Source organism: Pelmatolapia mariae, linkage group LG10_11, assembly GCF_036321145.2.
Source record: "Pelmatolapia mariae isolate MD_Pm_ZW linkage group LG10_11, Pm_UMD_F_2, whole genome shotgun sequence".
NCBI classification, from domain to species: domain Eukaryota; kingdom Metazoa; phylum Chordata; class Actinopteri; order Cichliformes; family Cichlidae; genus Pelmatolapia; species Pelmatolapia mariae.
In genome coordinates this window covers 19,261,638-19,279,518 of record NC_086236.1, presented here as the reverse complement: position 1 = coordinate 19,279,518, position 17,881 = coordinate 19,261,638, and the positions used below count along the sequence as shown (strand labels likewise).

General features: G+C 37.3%; 1 protein-coding gene across 1 annotated transcript in view; it reads left to right on the top strand.

Annotated features, from left to right (window-relative positions):
• slc7a1a (solute carrier family 7 member 1a) overlaps nucleotides 1–17,881 on the top strand; it is a 32,564-nt gene that overhangs the window by 7,033 nt on the left and 7,650 nt on the right. Inside the window, exons 2-6 of the mRNA XM_063486197.1 lie at nucleotides 16,184–16,446; nucleotides 16,537–16,719; nucleotides 16,822–16,980; nucleotides 17,081–17,255; nucleotides 17,376–17,509. Coding sequence (XP_063342267.1) covers nucleotides 16,248–16,446; nucleotides 16,537–16,719; nucleotides 16,822–16,980; nucleotides 17,081–17,255; nucleotides 17,376–17,509 — 850 coding nt within the window. The 5' untranslated portion in view covers nucleotides 16,184–16,247. The remainder of the gene's footprint in view (nucleotides 1–16,183; nucleotides 16,447–16,536; nucleotides 16,720–16,821; nucleotides 16,981–17,080; nucleotides 17,256–17,375; nucleotides 17,510–17,881) is intronic.

The window sequence follows — 17,881 nt, the reverse complement described above, 5'->3', positions numbered from 1 at the left end:
GTACTGACTTGTCAAGTTTAAAATCTGACAAGTCGACATTTTATTCTTTTTTCTGCAAAAAACAAAACAAAACTCAAATAAAGTGGAATATCTATTGTTTTGCTATTACCACAATGAGTTTTTTGTATTTATGCTTATATTCTTGAGAAAAATAGAGAGGCTCATTATACAGTAACATATAATCAACAAGAGTTCATGTTATAAAGGCATTTAAAGAAAGAGTAATCTGACCTTTCAGATCTAGACCATTGCAGCTCAGACCAGCTCGAGTCAGTCTAACTTTAGCACCCCTGAATGTGGGTCACTAGTGGTCAAGTTGCTGACTGTGTTAGTCTATCTGCAACCCCTACACACTTAAATAAGTGTGTGTGTCTGTGCGTTTGTATGTGTGTGTGTGTGTAAGCTTTCCAGGATCACTGAGATTATGGAGGCTTCCGCACCATGAAGGGCTTATTCATATTTCCTCATTACTGTGTCTCTACCTGATTTGTGGCTTCTATTTATACCCATCACAGTTATGAGTAACACACTCAGACATTGTGTGTTCCTGCTTTTGGAATTGATTTGTTGCTGAAATAGGAATGCTAAGAATAAGATTCCAGGTAGAAGGTTTGTATTGAGTGGGTAGGGATTTATGAAACCTGTAACTTTTCGTTCTTCGTAATAACCAAAATACTTTTTATGCTTTAACTCTGAATATTTTAAATGTGTTCCACTTTTTCCTGGAGTAATCGACCGAGTAATAATCTACTATGAGGGGAATTAAGTCCATTGTAAAATGTTGATGAAAGAGATCTTTTGGTCAATGTAACATAACCTAACAGTTAAACATATGCTCTTGAAGTTCTTGATATGTTACTGCATATGATCTGGGTGGTGAGTTCACTCACTTTACATTGTGTCAAGTGTATTTGTTTCTTGGCATATATTTATATTTGTCACAGTCTCTGCTGCGCTCTTGGTCAGGTTTATATATAAAAATCAATATATATCACAAGTATACACAAATATAGTACTTTGGAATATAAAGTTACATTTTTGCTTATTTGGTCAAAACTGCAGTCGTGCTTTTCTGTTTGTTTGTTTTTTCATCTTTGGCAACAAAAACTCTGCAACTATAAGTTGACTAGCCAATCACAATGAAATAAGTCACGCTTTACACTGAAACAGTGTCACTTTCAGAGTTTTGTAGCTTTTTATTGACCACCACCAGTCATAAAAGTGATTCCAGAGATGTCAATAAATACAGCCTTCTTTTTATTTCCTTCTAATTTTGTGCAAAAACAGCATGAACTATTCCTGACCTGACCTAAAAACATTATTATTTTTTACCTGCGTCAGGAAAGAGGAGGAAGAGTAGAAGTATTATTAGTTATTACCAGCCAGCCTGGCATGTTGCCAGCCTCTTTTTTTCTTTCTCGCAAGTATAGTTTCACTTTAGTTTGACTTTAAAACAATATGTCCACCAAAACAACCAGTCTGTTTAAGGAGTTACTACCTGTTGCCCAGGTGCTGCCCATTTCCTTCTTTTACTTATTAACAGTTGACTTGCTTCTGATATTTTTCCAACTTGTTTGAACATAAAATCATTCAGCTGCTACTGAAAAACTACAATTCCCACACCCTAATTTTCCAGGAGTAAGTCATTTCAATTCACTTAATATCTCTGATATTGCTTTGTCAATTTCTGTTACTTATAATAGCAATAACATTCTGAATTTTGAATGCAGGATAAGAACTTTGGAGTTTATCATAACGCAGAGACCTACTCGTCTCTGCATTATGAGTACTTACTTTGATATTGTATCTGCCCTCTGTTAGCAAAGTATGGGGAGTAGGACTGTTAAGAAAATGGGGGAACTGCCGTGATCCCTGCATTTTGGACCCTATGTTTGACATCTGTGAGCTAATGTTTCCTTTGTATTTTTAAAAGGACAAAATATTTCAAAAGAAAAGTTTTGTTTCTTTTGTAATATTGCTCTCCTTGTGGCCTTAGATATATTTAGTTCATCATTTTTAACTAACTATTGGTCCCTTTATAGTTAATATATAGTGTACTATTTGTTGAATGGCTGCTTTCATTTAATTCCCTGTGTTTACAAGTTTAAAAGCTTTGTCTATTTTCTGTGGCTCTTTTCGATTTTCTTCTTAAGACTTATTGTATTCCTCTGAGTCTTCGGTTCTTTTTAGTTGTAGTTACTGTTTACACTGGGTTAGTACCCTGTTGTGTTCCTTGGTGTCCTGATCTGCATTGCCCTTCATGTTTATGTGTTCCTCTGTCTAGTCGTTGTCTCCACCCCTATGCTAAGTTAACCTTTGCTTCCATTCAGTTGTGTCTTTCTGTTTTTACTTTCTAACTGTTGTTCTCTGTGTCTTCTATTTTGTTTACTTCCCCAGCCTGGTAATGTCTATAGTAACAGCATTTTTGTACCATTTACTTTTTACATTAAAGCAGATTCATTCCTGTTTCCTGAGTCCTGCATTTGGGTCCGCCCTCCCACATGGTAAAATCCATGCTGGCTATTTTTCATCTTCTTTTCTTTTTCTTTTTTTTTTCACAAGTGTTTAGATTCACTTCAAGTTTGACTTACTTACATAAAATTCTGTTGCTTTTGGCTTAAATTGATCTGAAAAACTAATATACTAGAAATTTGATTTTACTCAAATAAGAGGCCTAGATTTTTGGTAATGCTGACAAGTGTTGGGAACATTTTATGTCTTTATGAAACATTTGGATCTGACACAGTGGCTAACTGTTACTGATACTGTATTACTCATCTTGTTCTTTGTTTGTCCATAGAGGTGGTGCCACCTATTGATACACATTGTTCAGTTACAACTGACAAGGTTTATGGGTTCAAGGTGACCCTGTGGGGCATACCACCTCTATCTTGGTTAGTCAATAAGAAACACAACATGTTACCATGTGGAACTGAAGATGATACCAAGATATTGCTGCAAATATAAGTAATCAGATAACACAGGTCAAATAAAATCAACACATAATTTTCAGAACTTCTCTGTGTTGCTTTGTCACAGTGTGGCCGGGTACTTATTCTAGCTCTTAAAACATTCATGTGTGTTGTATGCATAACTACAACTAGTTGAATCACAACTATAGTCTGTTGTAGTACCTGCTCATTCCTAAGGTTACATTCTTGCCCTCATCTCAGCCCAGAGGCCCTAGATGTAGAGGACAAATTTATATCAAACCACAAGCTCGATGTTTTTAATGGATCTCTTTTGTTCACACTTTTAGAATTTCACCCTCACTAATGACCTTTTAACCTCCCTCAGTAATCATTGTGTGTCGCTAAACTGAAATGCAGAAAGCATAACACCAACTCCTGTTATTTAGTTCATTTAGTTCAGGAATGGAGAAAGTTGGAAGGCAAATGAACACTAATTAAAAATGCGACAGCCCTCTCTACTTTAAATGAATTTATAAAATAAACTACCAAAAAGCAGTTAAAGCTGCAAGATAAATAAGTATAATTCTTTTATATCATGTAATTTGTTCTCCAAGGAAGAAGTTTAAACCAGAAAATGACTGGTGCAGGGACTTGCACCGATATATTTCTACTATAAGGAAATATAACACTGGGTACAAAACGTTAATCATTATCCTGCGGTCAGAATAGTTTCTCAGCTTAAGTTTTGCTTGTGCTATAGATATGTCAACCCAGTTTTTAAAGAGATACTATCTGCTGTTGCTCATTTATTTCTTTTACTTATTAACAGTTGGTTTGCTACTTGGTATTTTTTCCAGCTGGTAGTAAACTGAAAAATCATTCAATTGTTACTGAGAAAGCTTTTTGTATGCTTTTAAAGCATTAGATCTAAAGTTAAAATAATATTGTTGTAAATCCATCCATCCATACTGACATGAGGTTTTGTGTTTTTACCTTGCTGTTCATTTACCTGAAAAAGATGCCTCTGTTATACCACATGCTGACAATATTTCAAATGCACGGCCTAATAATGCATAGAAGTTATTGACACAAAAATGAATGATTAGCATCGTTTATTGACCTGACTAACTTTTTTTTTTTATTATTTCATTTCATTTCCACTTTATTTGTCAGGGGCCATGTACAAACAAAAGAGAAACTTTAATCTCCTAAGCAAAAAGGTTGTACCAGATTTAGCTACTAGCTAATTACTATCTGCAGCCTGTGGGCAGCACAAATAGAAGAACTTTGAATAATATCTTTGGCTTGATAAACCAAGCCTCTTGGGTTGTTTTAGCAGGATGCTTCAGCCCTGTGCACATCACAATTCGTCCTGCTGCTTCTATCAGCAGTCACATCATTAATACACACTCTTGGCCCGCTGGCAGCCATAGATGCACATGCCATAACATTGCTTCCATAATAAGCAGACAACCAGAAGAGGATGGATGAAGGAGATGGATAGATGAATGTGTGGCCTCTTTTAGATGTTTTCTAGCAAAGTCTAACTTGCCTAACTTTAGGCTAATGTCTAATTATGACCTTCTCCCCTTGCCTACACAGGTCTTTCAACTTTTAGCATATCAGAAATTCCAGTGAACAGCTGCCAAATACAAGTCCAACTATTCCCTTATTATTGCAATGAAATATTGAGAGAATAAGCCTCACGTAGCCAACCACTAATCAGTCATTTACCTTTGATCCTCTGGAAACAGCAAATCATCCATAAAATGGCTATAATTTACTCGTTATATATATATTTTTAAATGTATGTTTCTTATCTTTTTGACTTGGAAGTTAACTGGAGCAGTTGTGCCCTCCAAAATTGCAGACTACCAATTTCCAGACACGTGAATTTCTGGTTATTAATTTCAACAGTTGTCAGGTGTGTGACTTAATCATCTAGTGTAGTTTAAGCCAGAAGGTTATTGCATCATAGTAATGGCTAATAGTAATGAGCAGGTGGGGCTGCATGTTTGCACCTCTATCTCCTCCTCCATCTCAATGCGTTAAATAGAGCAACCCCGAAACTCCTCACTGCATCCAAAGACCAAACTTTCACCAAGTGGGAGGCCGTGTTTTGGGGTTCTACAGCTTCATCTTCTTAGGCTTCGCAGGGAAGCGTCCAATACCTTAGATCCCCTCCTTTTGCCCAGCTGCTACATTAAGGTAAAATACTACTGTTGTAATGTTATCATTTCTGTGTCACAAATGCAGGAAAGTAATCAAGTACTACCGAACTGGTAACTTAGTAGTACTGTACCCCAGCTTGGAATGATTTTCTGGGGGAGAAATGTGTTTTCCTACATAAAATTAGGAGCACCCAGTGGTCTGTGCTGCCATTTCATGCACTGTCTCTGCAAGCATTTAGAATTTCCTTTTTCCTGCACTTGTATCCTACTGAAAGAAGTTTGTTTTAATGCAACACTACAATAATGAGCTACTTAAAGCACATGGTCAGTAGCCAAAATGATTAAAAATGAATAATAAATCCTGGAAACTGCTAGATCTGAATCTATCAGAGCTGCAGTTGAACTTATCCAATGTAACAGATGTAGGGAAAAGGGTGGCTGTAAGACTTGAAGTACTGTGCAGAATTTCAATCTGGCCTAAAATCAGGACTGAGCAGGTCTCAGACTCTGGTTAAAACCACAGGTGGTGGTGAAAGCAAAGGCACTGCAATGAGAATGAGAAAAATACCTCATCCTAAGGTGTTAAATCCCATCCCATTTAGGTCAATATGGAAACTTTCTGAAACTTTAAGGCTGTCATGTCAACAAGGAAATCTAATCTATCACATGCACAGTACTGTTTGCTATTACTGCAGTGAGTTCATTTTATATTTACACTTGTTTCCTCTAGAAAAGGACATATGTTCATTATCTAGATAGCTTCAGCTCAGACCAGCATGAGCTCACAGTTTCCCTAAACAATGTGTAGCTTCTGTTTATACCATCACAGTTAAGATGAAGCAAGTTGCAACTGGATTTTGACTTTGACTTACCAAAGCAGTGTGAAAAATATAAGCAAGTCTAGCTTTAGTAAATATGTGTATAAATGGTTATTAAGATATTGAGTACCAGCAGAGGCGGGCGATGGTGATACTGATAATGACATATCACAATAATGGAAAAACAGAACACACACACACACATAAATAAATAAATACATAAATTTATATTATATGCCTGTGTGCGCATGTGCATGTTTGAGTTTGTGTGTCTGTATGGGTGTGTAGGTCATTCACTGTCCCTCGGGTGGTGGCATGTTGACATATATCAGGCAGCCAGTCATGCCCTGTGTCCTTCTCCTGGGAATATATTTTTATTTTGAAATGTTGCTTAGCTCGTGGAAATTTGGAATTACAGAAGTGAAGTGGTTTAAGTAAGTGTTCCTTACTTCATTGAATGATTTCCAATCCAGGAGGAAATGTGTCTTTGTTTCAAACTGACCAGTCAAACACTGATCGCATGTTCTGTGTCCTTGCCTTAAGAGGTGTCTCTGCTTTCTATCTCTGACTGTTTTTCTTAAATAGATTTATTTGCATTTTGTTATAATTTGATTCCCTCTGGCTGGTGTTTGGAAAGCAGTGTTTTTGTGAGACCGGTCAGGCTCATTCTTGGGTTTGGAGGGCTTTAGAATGGAGTGTCTTAGGGGCTGGACTTAGGGTGATCAAAAATGTTTTATTTTATTTAAGTCAATCTAATTATCAGTGGGTGTCTTCCTAATTCTGCTTGATAGGCATCGCTTAGTGCTTTTCTGTGTATGCATAAAACGTATCTGTAGAATTCTGCATTTAGTGATTATGTTGGGTGTTTATTTGAACAGATTATAGCTCTGATGACTGAGTGAACCCTGTACTTCAAACGGTACAGTGCACACCATAACATTGAAATGTTTCAACGGCAGATTTTCATTGGAATTTGCTCTAATTTAAATTAAAGCTTTCTCTTTTTTCTTTATTCCCTCTCTCTCTCACACACACAACTAACCAAGTCTTCGCTCTAAAGTTTCTTGTGCTATCTAGAGAGACTATAAAAACAAAAACTATATTGTTTTTAATAAAATTAGATGTGGAAAAGATGACTTTAACTTTTCTACTTTGACACTATTTTTAAACTGAGGTTCTTATGTTGTTGTAGCCAGCTGTGAGGTCCGTTTTAAAATGCGGACAGTGACCAGTTCAATCTTTCACAGTTAGCCGTTTGTTTTTTATATTGTCTTTATTTTAATATAACTAGTTTAGCTTAGTATACAGATACAGCCACTCAATATTGCCAATTTCAGTCCAATGATTTTCTCAGTATTATTTTTATAAAGGTCTTTGCCTTATAATTGTTTTGTACCTTAGGGTGAAATGTTTCTTCAAGTTCTGTTTTAACCTTGCAACCAGGTGTATTCCACCTGTGTTAACTTGATAGGTGTGTGTAGGTGTGTAACTCTTATCAGCTGTTTAGGTTGTTTATGAGGGCTGGGCTGGGTCTTTGAAAATTTGAGCAAACAAACGAAGCAACCTCATGGTGCCTTCCTGAAAGCGGGGCATTAGAAGACTGGCAAAAAATGGAGTCTATACTACTATGTGAATTCCATATATTTAAGATTTTCCCACTTGATAGTGAGTTTTTGTTCTTTCTGTTGAAACCTTCAATTTGTTTCAAGGAGGACAGCACATGCTCTCACAGTTACCACAAGATAAAAAAAAGACTGACATTCTGATGTCAGGGTTTTCATGAACGCTGCGCTGAAAACTGTTTCTGTGACTGACCTTCTCTGACCTTAATACACTAAACAGGCATGTTCTGGTTTGTCAGATCATTGCAAGTTGAAATGACTTCTGCATAGTTTTATACTCTGGTATAAATTTACCATGATGTCACAAAGTTTGCAAATGTATTAACAACAGTAACGTACTCTGGACTGCATACTTTTAAAACGGGATTTTAACAGTAATGTAAGTAATCTAAAAATACTTTTATTGAAGGACAAAACACATAATTGGCATTGAATAAGAAGGCTTCACAGACAGGCAGAGCGGGGGGGGGAGGGTGCTGATTGTCTGTGTTTCACATCATTAAGTGGTGACGATATGCAAATGAAGCGCGGCAGCTTAACAACAAGCACTAAAATGAGAAAAGCAAAAATCCCTCATCTGAACTTTGTCATATAGTTCGGGAAAATACAAAGAAGGTGACTATTTTTATAACAGTGTTCTATAAATACTTTCTATCAATGATTCCTGGAACACCGTTTACATGTTTTAAAATCACAACCGGCACTGACAGGATATTTGGGTGGGGTTTGGAAGTTGCTGCCCTTCTGTGGGGGTTCAGAGAGCTGTTTGATAAATCACCTAATGTGTGACAAAGGTATCTGCTGCGATGCTAATGACGGTCTGCCCTCTTTTTACCTGTCTGTAAAAGTTGTTAAAATTACCGCAGTGATTCATCAGAAATGTGCAGCGTGGGGAAGGAGAATTAAAAAAATAAAACAGGTGGTTAACAGCAAGCAATTTACTGCATTTAAAAATGATGCAATCCATATATTATAAGACTACATAACTAGCTAATATATGTAATTATTATTGTACCACATCTAAAATACACTCTTCTCTGACAGGACCAACCAGTAATCAGTTTGCATTCATATTTTGATTTTCATATTTAAATTTAAAAAATGCATTGATACATGTGTAGAAAGTTGGAAGTGAATCAACTTCCATTAGTGCCCCCTGGTGGATGTACAAGACATTACCACTGGTTTTCATAAATGCTGCTTGGGACAGGTCATGGTCCTGTCAGGAATGAGGCGGGCATTTGAAGTGGCTGCATCTGTTACTAATACCACATCCAACTTTCATTTGTAGCTTTTATCTTAATTTCTTCTCCTACAATAATTTAATTATTTCCATGTGTTAGGTATTGTGTTGTTTGTTGTACCCTCTGTTTGTTAGGAGGTTCTCAAATATATTTTACCTTCACAATCTGTACTGAAATAACTTGTAAAATGAATAAAACCTCTTAAATTAACTTAATTATTATCTTAAATAGGTGCTTATTTTGTTAAATCTAACTGAAAGTTAACAAGTTACATTTTTCAAGAAATGATTTCTTTGACATTACTTCTGTTGTTGCAGGACAGGTTAAATATTTTCCCTGTGGGACACTGGTAAAACAGTACTGAGTATTTTCCTGGGTATCTGAGATACGCATCAGCAAGTTCACTTCTGAATGCTTAAAAAAAATAAAAGAAACACACACACACACACACACACACACACACACACATAAACAAAAGGAAGGTTTTGGAGTGGTCTAGTCAAATTCTTAAATCACAATGAGATGCTATGGTGAGACCTTAAACAGGCTGTTTATACAGGAAAAGCCTCCATCATAGCGAACTCAAAATCAATTCTGCAAAGACGAGTGGCCGAAATTCCTCGACAGTGAAGTTATTATTATTTCACGTTAGAGCAGTTGATAGTTGATTGCAGTTCCTGTTGCCAAGTGTGGAACAACCAGTTACTTTTTTACAATTACTGTTTTACAGGAAGGAAATTCTGGATATTTTTGGCTCTTAATAAATTAAATCATTTTTTAAAAACTGCAATTTGCATTTATTTGGGGTTTTTGTCTAATAATAAAATTTGTTTGATGGTCTGAGAAATCAGAAAAGGGCCAATACTTTTTCATAGCACTGTCGATGTGTACACAGACATACAAGGATACACTGTACTTGTATAAAGTGATCTCAAACCTTTCTTTTTTTGCATTGAATCATCAAAAAAGGATTTTTAAAAAAGACTTCACCACCTTGTACTACATTTAACAAACTTAAACATTTTAAAAAAATATTTAAAAAACTTGTCTTTTTTGTACCTGATGTGCTTGTGACAAAAAAGCGCATCAGGTACCACTAAGAATGTCCATTTATTCACCATTATTGTTTAAGGGAGCCACATATTGCCACATATTTCTATTCTTTAGTAATACTAGGATTTTGATGATGGAGCCGAACTGAACTGAAAATCTGGAGCTTCAGAAGGAGGGAGAGACGAATCCCGATCGCGGTTCTTCACGCAGCCTGTTTTACATGCAGCCAAATCCACTTGTTCAGCGAGCTGATTGGTTATCAGACTTTTAGACAGAATAGACAGAATGTCTACAGAAATTTTGACAGCTGGGAAAGCTATCTTTTCCCCGCTGTGCGCGCACACAGAGACATTTTCAAGTTACTTCCCTCGATCAGCCCTATTATATATAATTATCTAAATGTTTGTCAAAATGCACTCGTTAATGTTACTTTGTTATGGTGCTAGATTAATGTCCGAATATAACATCCAAAAAACTGATGTTAATACTGCCCACAGCCTCACACAGCCTGGTGCGCATTTACGCACATGGCCTAAAAACCCTGTCTTAATTAAACTGCGGATAACTCCATTTTTGTGTCTTTCCACACATTATACAGGCCAGCTGGTAGACACTGACTTCACGTTTATATAGTGAAATAGTATTTTTTTTTAACAAACTTTTCCTCCTCCTTGTATATAAATGATTCTATTAACAGCTACCACGAAAAACTTCCCCCTGCCATGTGCGCATTTTTGCGATTGCAGCAAACGGAATGCCGATGCGGTATTCTGTTTGTAATATTTACTGAGTATTCACATCAAGCCAAAACACCTGCAAATGTCCCCGTGCTCTAAATAATATATAGCAACGATTTTGCAACATACCGGGTCAGACATCGTGTTAAGAATGAACTATTAAAATGTCAATACAGAAGAGAGGCGAGCATCAGGGAAGCTGAAGGAACTGCCTGTGAGATGCTCTTTTAAGGGAGGAGACAAACAGAGGAAGGAGGGAGAGAGATGTCATTCTTACCTTCTTGGAGAAGAAGCCCCCTGAGGCACCTGCCCATTGTTGGCAGGTGGTGGTCCAGGGAAAACCGGCTCAGTAGGCAGCTCAGCCATTGCCTTTACTGTAGTACTTAGAGTAAATTATTTGATCCTCTTCAGTACACTGAAACATACACACTTGTCATGGAGTTTGCAACAGCTAGTTGATAACTCCAGTGTTATGGAAAAAAGTAGGTTCTTAAATTTGCTCTCAAAAACTTACTGAAGCTACAGATGTCAGTTTAGAAAATTTACCTTGTTTGCCCCCAGTCCCCCCAAACGCTTCTTCCAGAGCTGCCTTCTTGAGGATGTTGCAGAAAAACTTTCTAGTTCTAATCAAACCTGCCGCTTTAGCAGATTTAGTTGATGGAGAAAGGTGTGCAGGAAGCCGAGAAGAGGGACCCTGTCTTTTACGCAGCTCCATGCGCCGCCCCTGTCTACGTTTGTGCGAAATAAAGCTTCTTCATTGGGCAGCTGGGCACCATTAGCATACATGTCCATAAATAAAGGCTGATATTGTTTCATGCAAATATTTGCATGGTTAAAATACAGTCAAACAACTAGTTGTAGCTAGTTTTATACATGTAGTTAGCAGCCTGTGCGCTTAAGATGTTATTGCTAACGGCTATGGAAAACAACAGCAGGCCTGCTGGCGCAGCCTAACCTTTGCAAAGCTAATGCTACTAAATTTAATACCAGCACAGTCCCATAGTTAATGCTACGCTTTTTTTCCTCTACCACCTCTGTGTTAGCCCTTATCAAGCTGACAGCATTAACTTTATCCAGCATTGCTAGCGTTAGCTATTTCCACAGTGGCATGCTACGTTCAGACAGAAATGTCTTTATTTTATCAGATAAAAGTTTCAAATTCATTAACAGAAGCCAGCACAGGAAACATTGGGCCTGTAGTTAATTCTTACCCACACTTATAGTTAGCTAGTAGTTTTAAAGCAGAATAGCACAAAATGTCCAATTTCGACCTTTGTATTATTTAAATCTAGTCTGGAATGTCTGGTCCCATATCTACACTTACATTTCTTCCTCCAATGAAATGAAGAAAACAGGAAAATAGATGACTAAATAAATAATCCATCCTCTTCCATGCTAATGCCCTCCACACTGGACTGAATGAATTTAGCACCTGTGCTCAGCCATTCAGTGTACTGTACAGATGAATAGAAGCTGTCATTGTCAAAAATAAACCTATTTAGTTAAATCCTGTATTATTATCATCATCATCATCATCATCATTATTATTATTATTATTATTATTATTGACCTGACAAAGTTTTTTGTTTTTTGTTACTTTATTTAAAGGTGGTGTCACCTAATGACTCATGATTTTAAATTAATTTAATATCTCAGTTTACTTGGACTTCTTTATGGTAAAGCCAGTATGACTAAATTTAGCCACCAGTCTTCCTCAAAGTTGTGAGAGAGGTGTTGATTTTTATAAAAAGTGTGTTAAGTGTCCTTTGTTTCCCTTGGCAGTTTTGCTGCATTTGAACTCTTTAGCTTGTCGTGCTTTTTAATATATAGATTTGCCAAAACAAAACAAAACAAAACAAAAAAACACAGCACATCATTTTCTGCACTTTTCTCTGTTTCTCTGTCAAAGGGTGTCAGGGTACTCATTCTAGCTGTTTAAACATTCACACGTGTTGTCCTACATACAGCATGTATGTATAACTAGAAAAAGTTGAATCATAACTATAGTCTGTTAAAGCATCCACTCATTCATAAGGTTACATTCCTGACCTGATCAAAGTCTAGAGAACTTAGATGTAGAGGATAAATTTTCATCAGACCACAAAGCTTTTTTTTTTTAAACTTCAGCCTATCTTGTCTCTACCACTGACTTTACTGCAAATAAATTCAATGATGCTCTTGTCAGTAAGTCTTTTCCTGTTACAACAGCCCTACCGAATCCCAGTGAACTCCTAACCTCTTTCAATAATCATTGTCATGTAGCTGAACTGAAATGCAGAGAGCATAAAACTTACACTCCTCCCTGCATGACTAATTATCTAGATTACTTAACCCTTTATTGGGCAATTTTCAGCCTAAAAACACTATCCCTCTTATCTTGATCACTTAATGTTTTTGGAATTGGATTGTAATCAGAGGTTATCTGAAAACACAGTAATCCTCACTCACTGCCAACTAAAAACACTGCCAGTTTCAAACCATTAATCATTCTCCTCTAATCAAAATACTTGGGGCATAGACATCATGTCAACAAGGTTTTGTGGGGGGGTTGTTGTTTTTTTTAAACAGATACCAGTTGACTCTTTTACTTATTAACAGTTCTTCACTTCTGGTATTTTTCCAGCTGTTTTTGGACACAGAATCATTCATCTGCTACTGAGAAAGCTCAATTAGCATTCCCAGGGGCCGCTTTGATTGTTTTCAATGATCGACAGAGGTGACTGCTCAATGTTTGTGCTTTTATATTTGATTACTGCCTTGGATACTTTTGCTCACTGTTTTCTCATGCTCTGTCTATTAAGGTTAACACACCCCACTTGCCCATTTTGTTTGTGGTGTTCCTGAATACTTTATTTTTTATGTATTCATTTATCTATTATTTCATTAAAGGCAATTTTCAGGCCTACCAATCACATTAAGCTCTTTTAAAGCTTCAGTTAAGTAATTTTTACCCCACACCCCAGATATCAAATTTGACAGATTTTTAAGTGTCCAGGACCGTCTTAGTGACACTCCCAATAGGGGTTAAAAATCTGGGATTCTAGACCAATTGCTCTTAGAACTGAAAAAGCTCCTCCGATGAGAAGTGAAACAGCTTCAAGAAACTTAAAGAAGTCCAGACGCTTTTCTTTCCAAGCTCAGTCACCTCAGTCACCTCAAGGAACTTTATATTGTAAGGTAAAGACTCTACAATAACAACTAAGGCTATTTATGGAATGACTATTAGGTCTTCTTCAAAGCATCCATTTTCCAAATGTCCAGAAGTGTCATATTTATGGTCTAACTTCATTGGTTGAAAGGGCTCACACCCCTTTTCTGTTCAGTTCTTCCCTTCCACGTCTTTAACATATTATCCAAAGTACTCTGCCAAATACTTTTTAATGTGTCTTACAAGGAACCATACTTTATATTGCATACTGTTATAAATGTAATATGCAACTACAATGCTGCTGTTATATTAGTCTATGTACAACAAGAGTTCTTCTGGTAGAAATGCATTTATTAAGATTTGCACGGTCATCCGACGTCTGCAGGAATTAAGTCTGCACGTGTGTGCATGCGTGCCCGCTGCTTGGAATAGCCAAGCCATGTGATTCTTCTAGATTCTATTTCAGATCGCCTACTGTCCAAAGCCCCACAGGCTTCACAGCAGCTTAAAGAAAAGTTAACAAATGCACAGTTTAATCCTTCTGTCGTCACTCATCATTTCATCAGGAGTTGTTAGGTCGAGCGCTGAAGTGTACCTGTAGGTGTGTTTGAGTAAGTACTCTGTTCTGTCTTTTTCTGCCTTCACAACGAACAGGTTACTTTGACATAATGTTCAGAAGGTGTATTTTAGTTTGTTTTGAATGATAAGATTTCATTCAATTTGAACAAAATCGAAAAAAAGTTGTGACCCCAGACTGACCCGTATACTCAAGTCAGTCAGGGGTTGTGTGATATATATAGGTCACTTTCATTGGTTTGTTTATTTTTTTCTGCAAGGACTTTATGACTGCGCCAGAACATTTTTTAAAATCTTTTCACTAAATTGGATTTTTATTACAAATTTGTATTTATGAGCTTCCAAGATCATAGACAGATGCAGCATGTGTGATGCTGTGAAAATCAAAGCAGTATGCAGTATTAGTGCTTCTGGTTTAGTCCAGGATTTTAATAGATTATTTGTACAATGGTTGTTCTTAAGATGAATAAAGCATATCATTTCTTAACTTTTACTTGCGTATTGTTACTTTTCTGCATGTCTATACATGTTAACCATTCACTTTCATTTGCTGAATGAGTGAAATAATGTAGGGGTACTACATGGCATGCAGATTGTCTGACAGCAGTAGCCCTTTTTGGGTCTCATTAAGGAGAAATGGCAACCTGAAGTCACATTTTACTTTGATAAAATGCTATTTTTTCATGTCATGCAGTATATGAATCAGATATATCAATTCTGTAATTGAAGGCTGGAACTAACACTTATCTTTATTTTTGATTATATTCTCTATCAACTGTTTGGTCTGTAAATGTCAGAATCTACCAGGAAAGTATTAACATTTGATTTTCTCATTTAACTAATAAAGGACCAATTGGTGTGCATCTAATCAAAAGGCATATGTTCATTATCTAAGCCCTTAATAGTGGAAAATAGAAGAGGCAGTCACCTATGAAAATCTAATGAATGGCCATCGAGCTTACCATTGAACGTGTATCATCATTTATAATCACTGACAACATGCAAACTATAGTGACCTCTACAACACTGCTGCAGGTGTGACTTCTGTAGCAGTTTCAGTTTGATAATGGTGGACAGCTTGATGCAACAAGGAATAGAATAATTTCATTGTGCCGGCACATTACTAAATTTTCCCCATTTGTTTAATGTAAATATGAGTTATTGTATTTTCTTGCCTTTTTTCAAAGATTCTATTTTATTTTTTATTTTTTATTTTTTTAGATCTGCTGAGATTGGTTTTTAGTTCAGTGACATGAAAATATCTGTACAGTGTTTTTTGTACTGAGCAGTTATTTTCATTTATTCCCTAAAATGTGGCTGGTTGCGTGTAATATTATATTTGTATTTACATATGTTATATTTTACAGCGTCGTCTAAGTCGGCTTTAGATATATGTGTGTAATTTTGCTTGGTTTGGATACAAGCTCATTTATTAGACATTTTTATACAGTGTAATTCATAGTTAACATGTGATGTGCTAGGCTGGAAAATTGAATGTGAGCCTGATTATTCTCAGAGGTAAATGAGACGACAGTGTTGTCACATCAGCTTGTCCTTGGGTGGAAGTTTCCGTGAGCTGTGGCAAAACTATTGCACTGTCCACATCACTTCTCAATGTTCATATCCTTAGGTCAGTGTATTCTCACAAGGTGTCTGGACACTTGTCGTGCTGCTACTCTCTGTTACTTGTGTTTATCTTGTGCAAATGAATTAGCTGTATGATCCAAACATGGGCTAAACAGTAACAATCCTGGCAGATACTTTTAGTTTATTTTCTGCAATGAGTAACGCACTATAATGAGCTTCCTTAGCTATTGTCAGAAATGATTCTGAGTCCTTTGTTGAAATAGGGGAGATGAAAAACTAAGTGTGTTTTTTAAACTTACTGTCTTTCATCTTTAGGTTGTGACCTCTGAACCCCTAAAAACCCTCTACACTGACTATTGCTGAGACCAGAGTGTGAGCCATGGTTATAAAGAGCCTTCTGCACGCTGCTTCCACTTTCAGGAAGCAGCTGATGAGGGTGAAGGTGGTAAACTCTAACTCCGAGGACTCCCGTTTGTGCCGATGTCTCAACACCTTTGACCTGGTAGCCCTTGGTGTGGGCAGTACATTGGGTGCTGGTGTTTATGTGCTCGCTGGTGCTGTTGCAAGAGAGAATTCTGGCAAGTGACATTACTTTTGATAGTGAAAACATGTGTAATGAGGAAAAACCTGAAAGTTTTTAATCATATGATTCCCACCGCCTTCCACAGGTCCTGCTATTGTGCTGTCATTCCTGATAGCAGCCATAGCCTCAGTGTTAGCCGGGCTTTGCTACGCTGAGTTTGGAGCCCGTGTTCCCAAAACAGGCTCGGCTTATCTGTACTCCTATGTGACTGTAGGGGAGCTGTGGGCCTTCATCACTGGATGGAATCTCATTCTCTCCTACGTCATTGGTAAGCATAAAGCAGCACTGCTTTATTGTTTCTGTTTTGTCTAGTTTAAGGTCATGTATAGGAAGAAATTTGTCTTCAAGAATGTTTTTTTCTTCGTCTCAGGTGCCTCCAGCGTGGCTCGTGCATGGAGCGCCACCTTTGATGAGTTGATAGGGAACCCCATAGGGCAGTTCTGCAGACAGTACATGGCCCTGAATGTACCAGGAGCACTGGCAGAGTATCCTGACATATTTGGTGCTTTCATCATAATCATTCTTACAAGTAAGAAGACATATACCGTAGAAGATATTTAATATTACACTTAACACATTTTCCCAAGACATTTTTCATTTTCCCTTTCTTTGTCCTTTGCAATTCTAAGGTCTGCTGGCGTTTGGGGTCAAAGAATCAGCAATGGTGAACAAGGTCTTCACTTGTATCAATGTCCTAGTCTTGGTGTTCATGGTGATCTCTGGATTCGTCAAAGGCACTATTAAAAACTGGCAGCTAGACCCTGAAGAGATCCTACATGCAAGTTATACAACAAACAGCACCAAGTAAGGACATATTCAATGCTGAATCTTTCACTTTAACTTTCTCTGTTACTCTATTTTTTTTTATCTGGATGACATTCTTTTAGAACTATATTTCATATTATTTATATTCCTCTGGTTTAGTGTGACAGACGTCCTGCCAAGCGCAGAGAGTTTAGGAGTCGGCGGCTTCATGCCATTTGGATTCACCGGTGTCCTGTCAGGAGCCGCTACCTGTTTCTATGGGTTTGTGGGATTTGACTGCATTGCTACCACAGGTTAGTGCTGATCTGACCTGAAAACACAAACTCTTTCGACCCTCTGTTTTTGACTCCCTCTGCTCCACGTCTCACAGTTTCACATACATATCCCTTTGACGGCCTCATGGGTGTGTTTCCATTTTCAGGGAGAGAGGGGGAATGTAACTCAATCTTTTTGGAACCATTTCAGCCCCGAGCTTTCCTAAACATCCAGAAGTATTACATAACAGGGGGCAAGAGAGAAATTAAAGATGCACTTTACTGCGTTTGGCTCACTTCTGCTATTGGCTGAAGGCCAAAAGACTGCTACCCAGGTTAGGGGGGAACAAACAGGGTTTTGGAAGAGGGCATTCAAGAGGTTTTTCCCTGAGTTTTGCAGAGTTTGTGAAC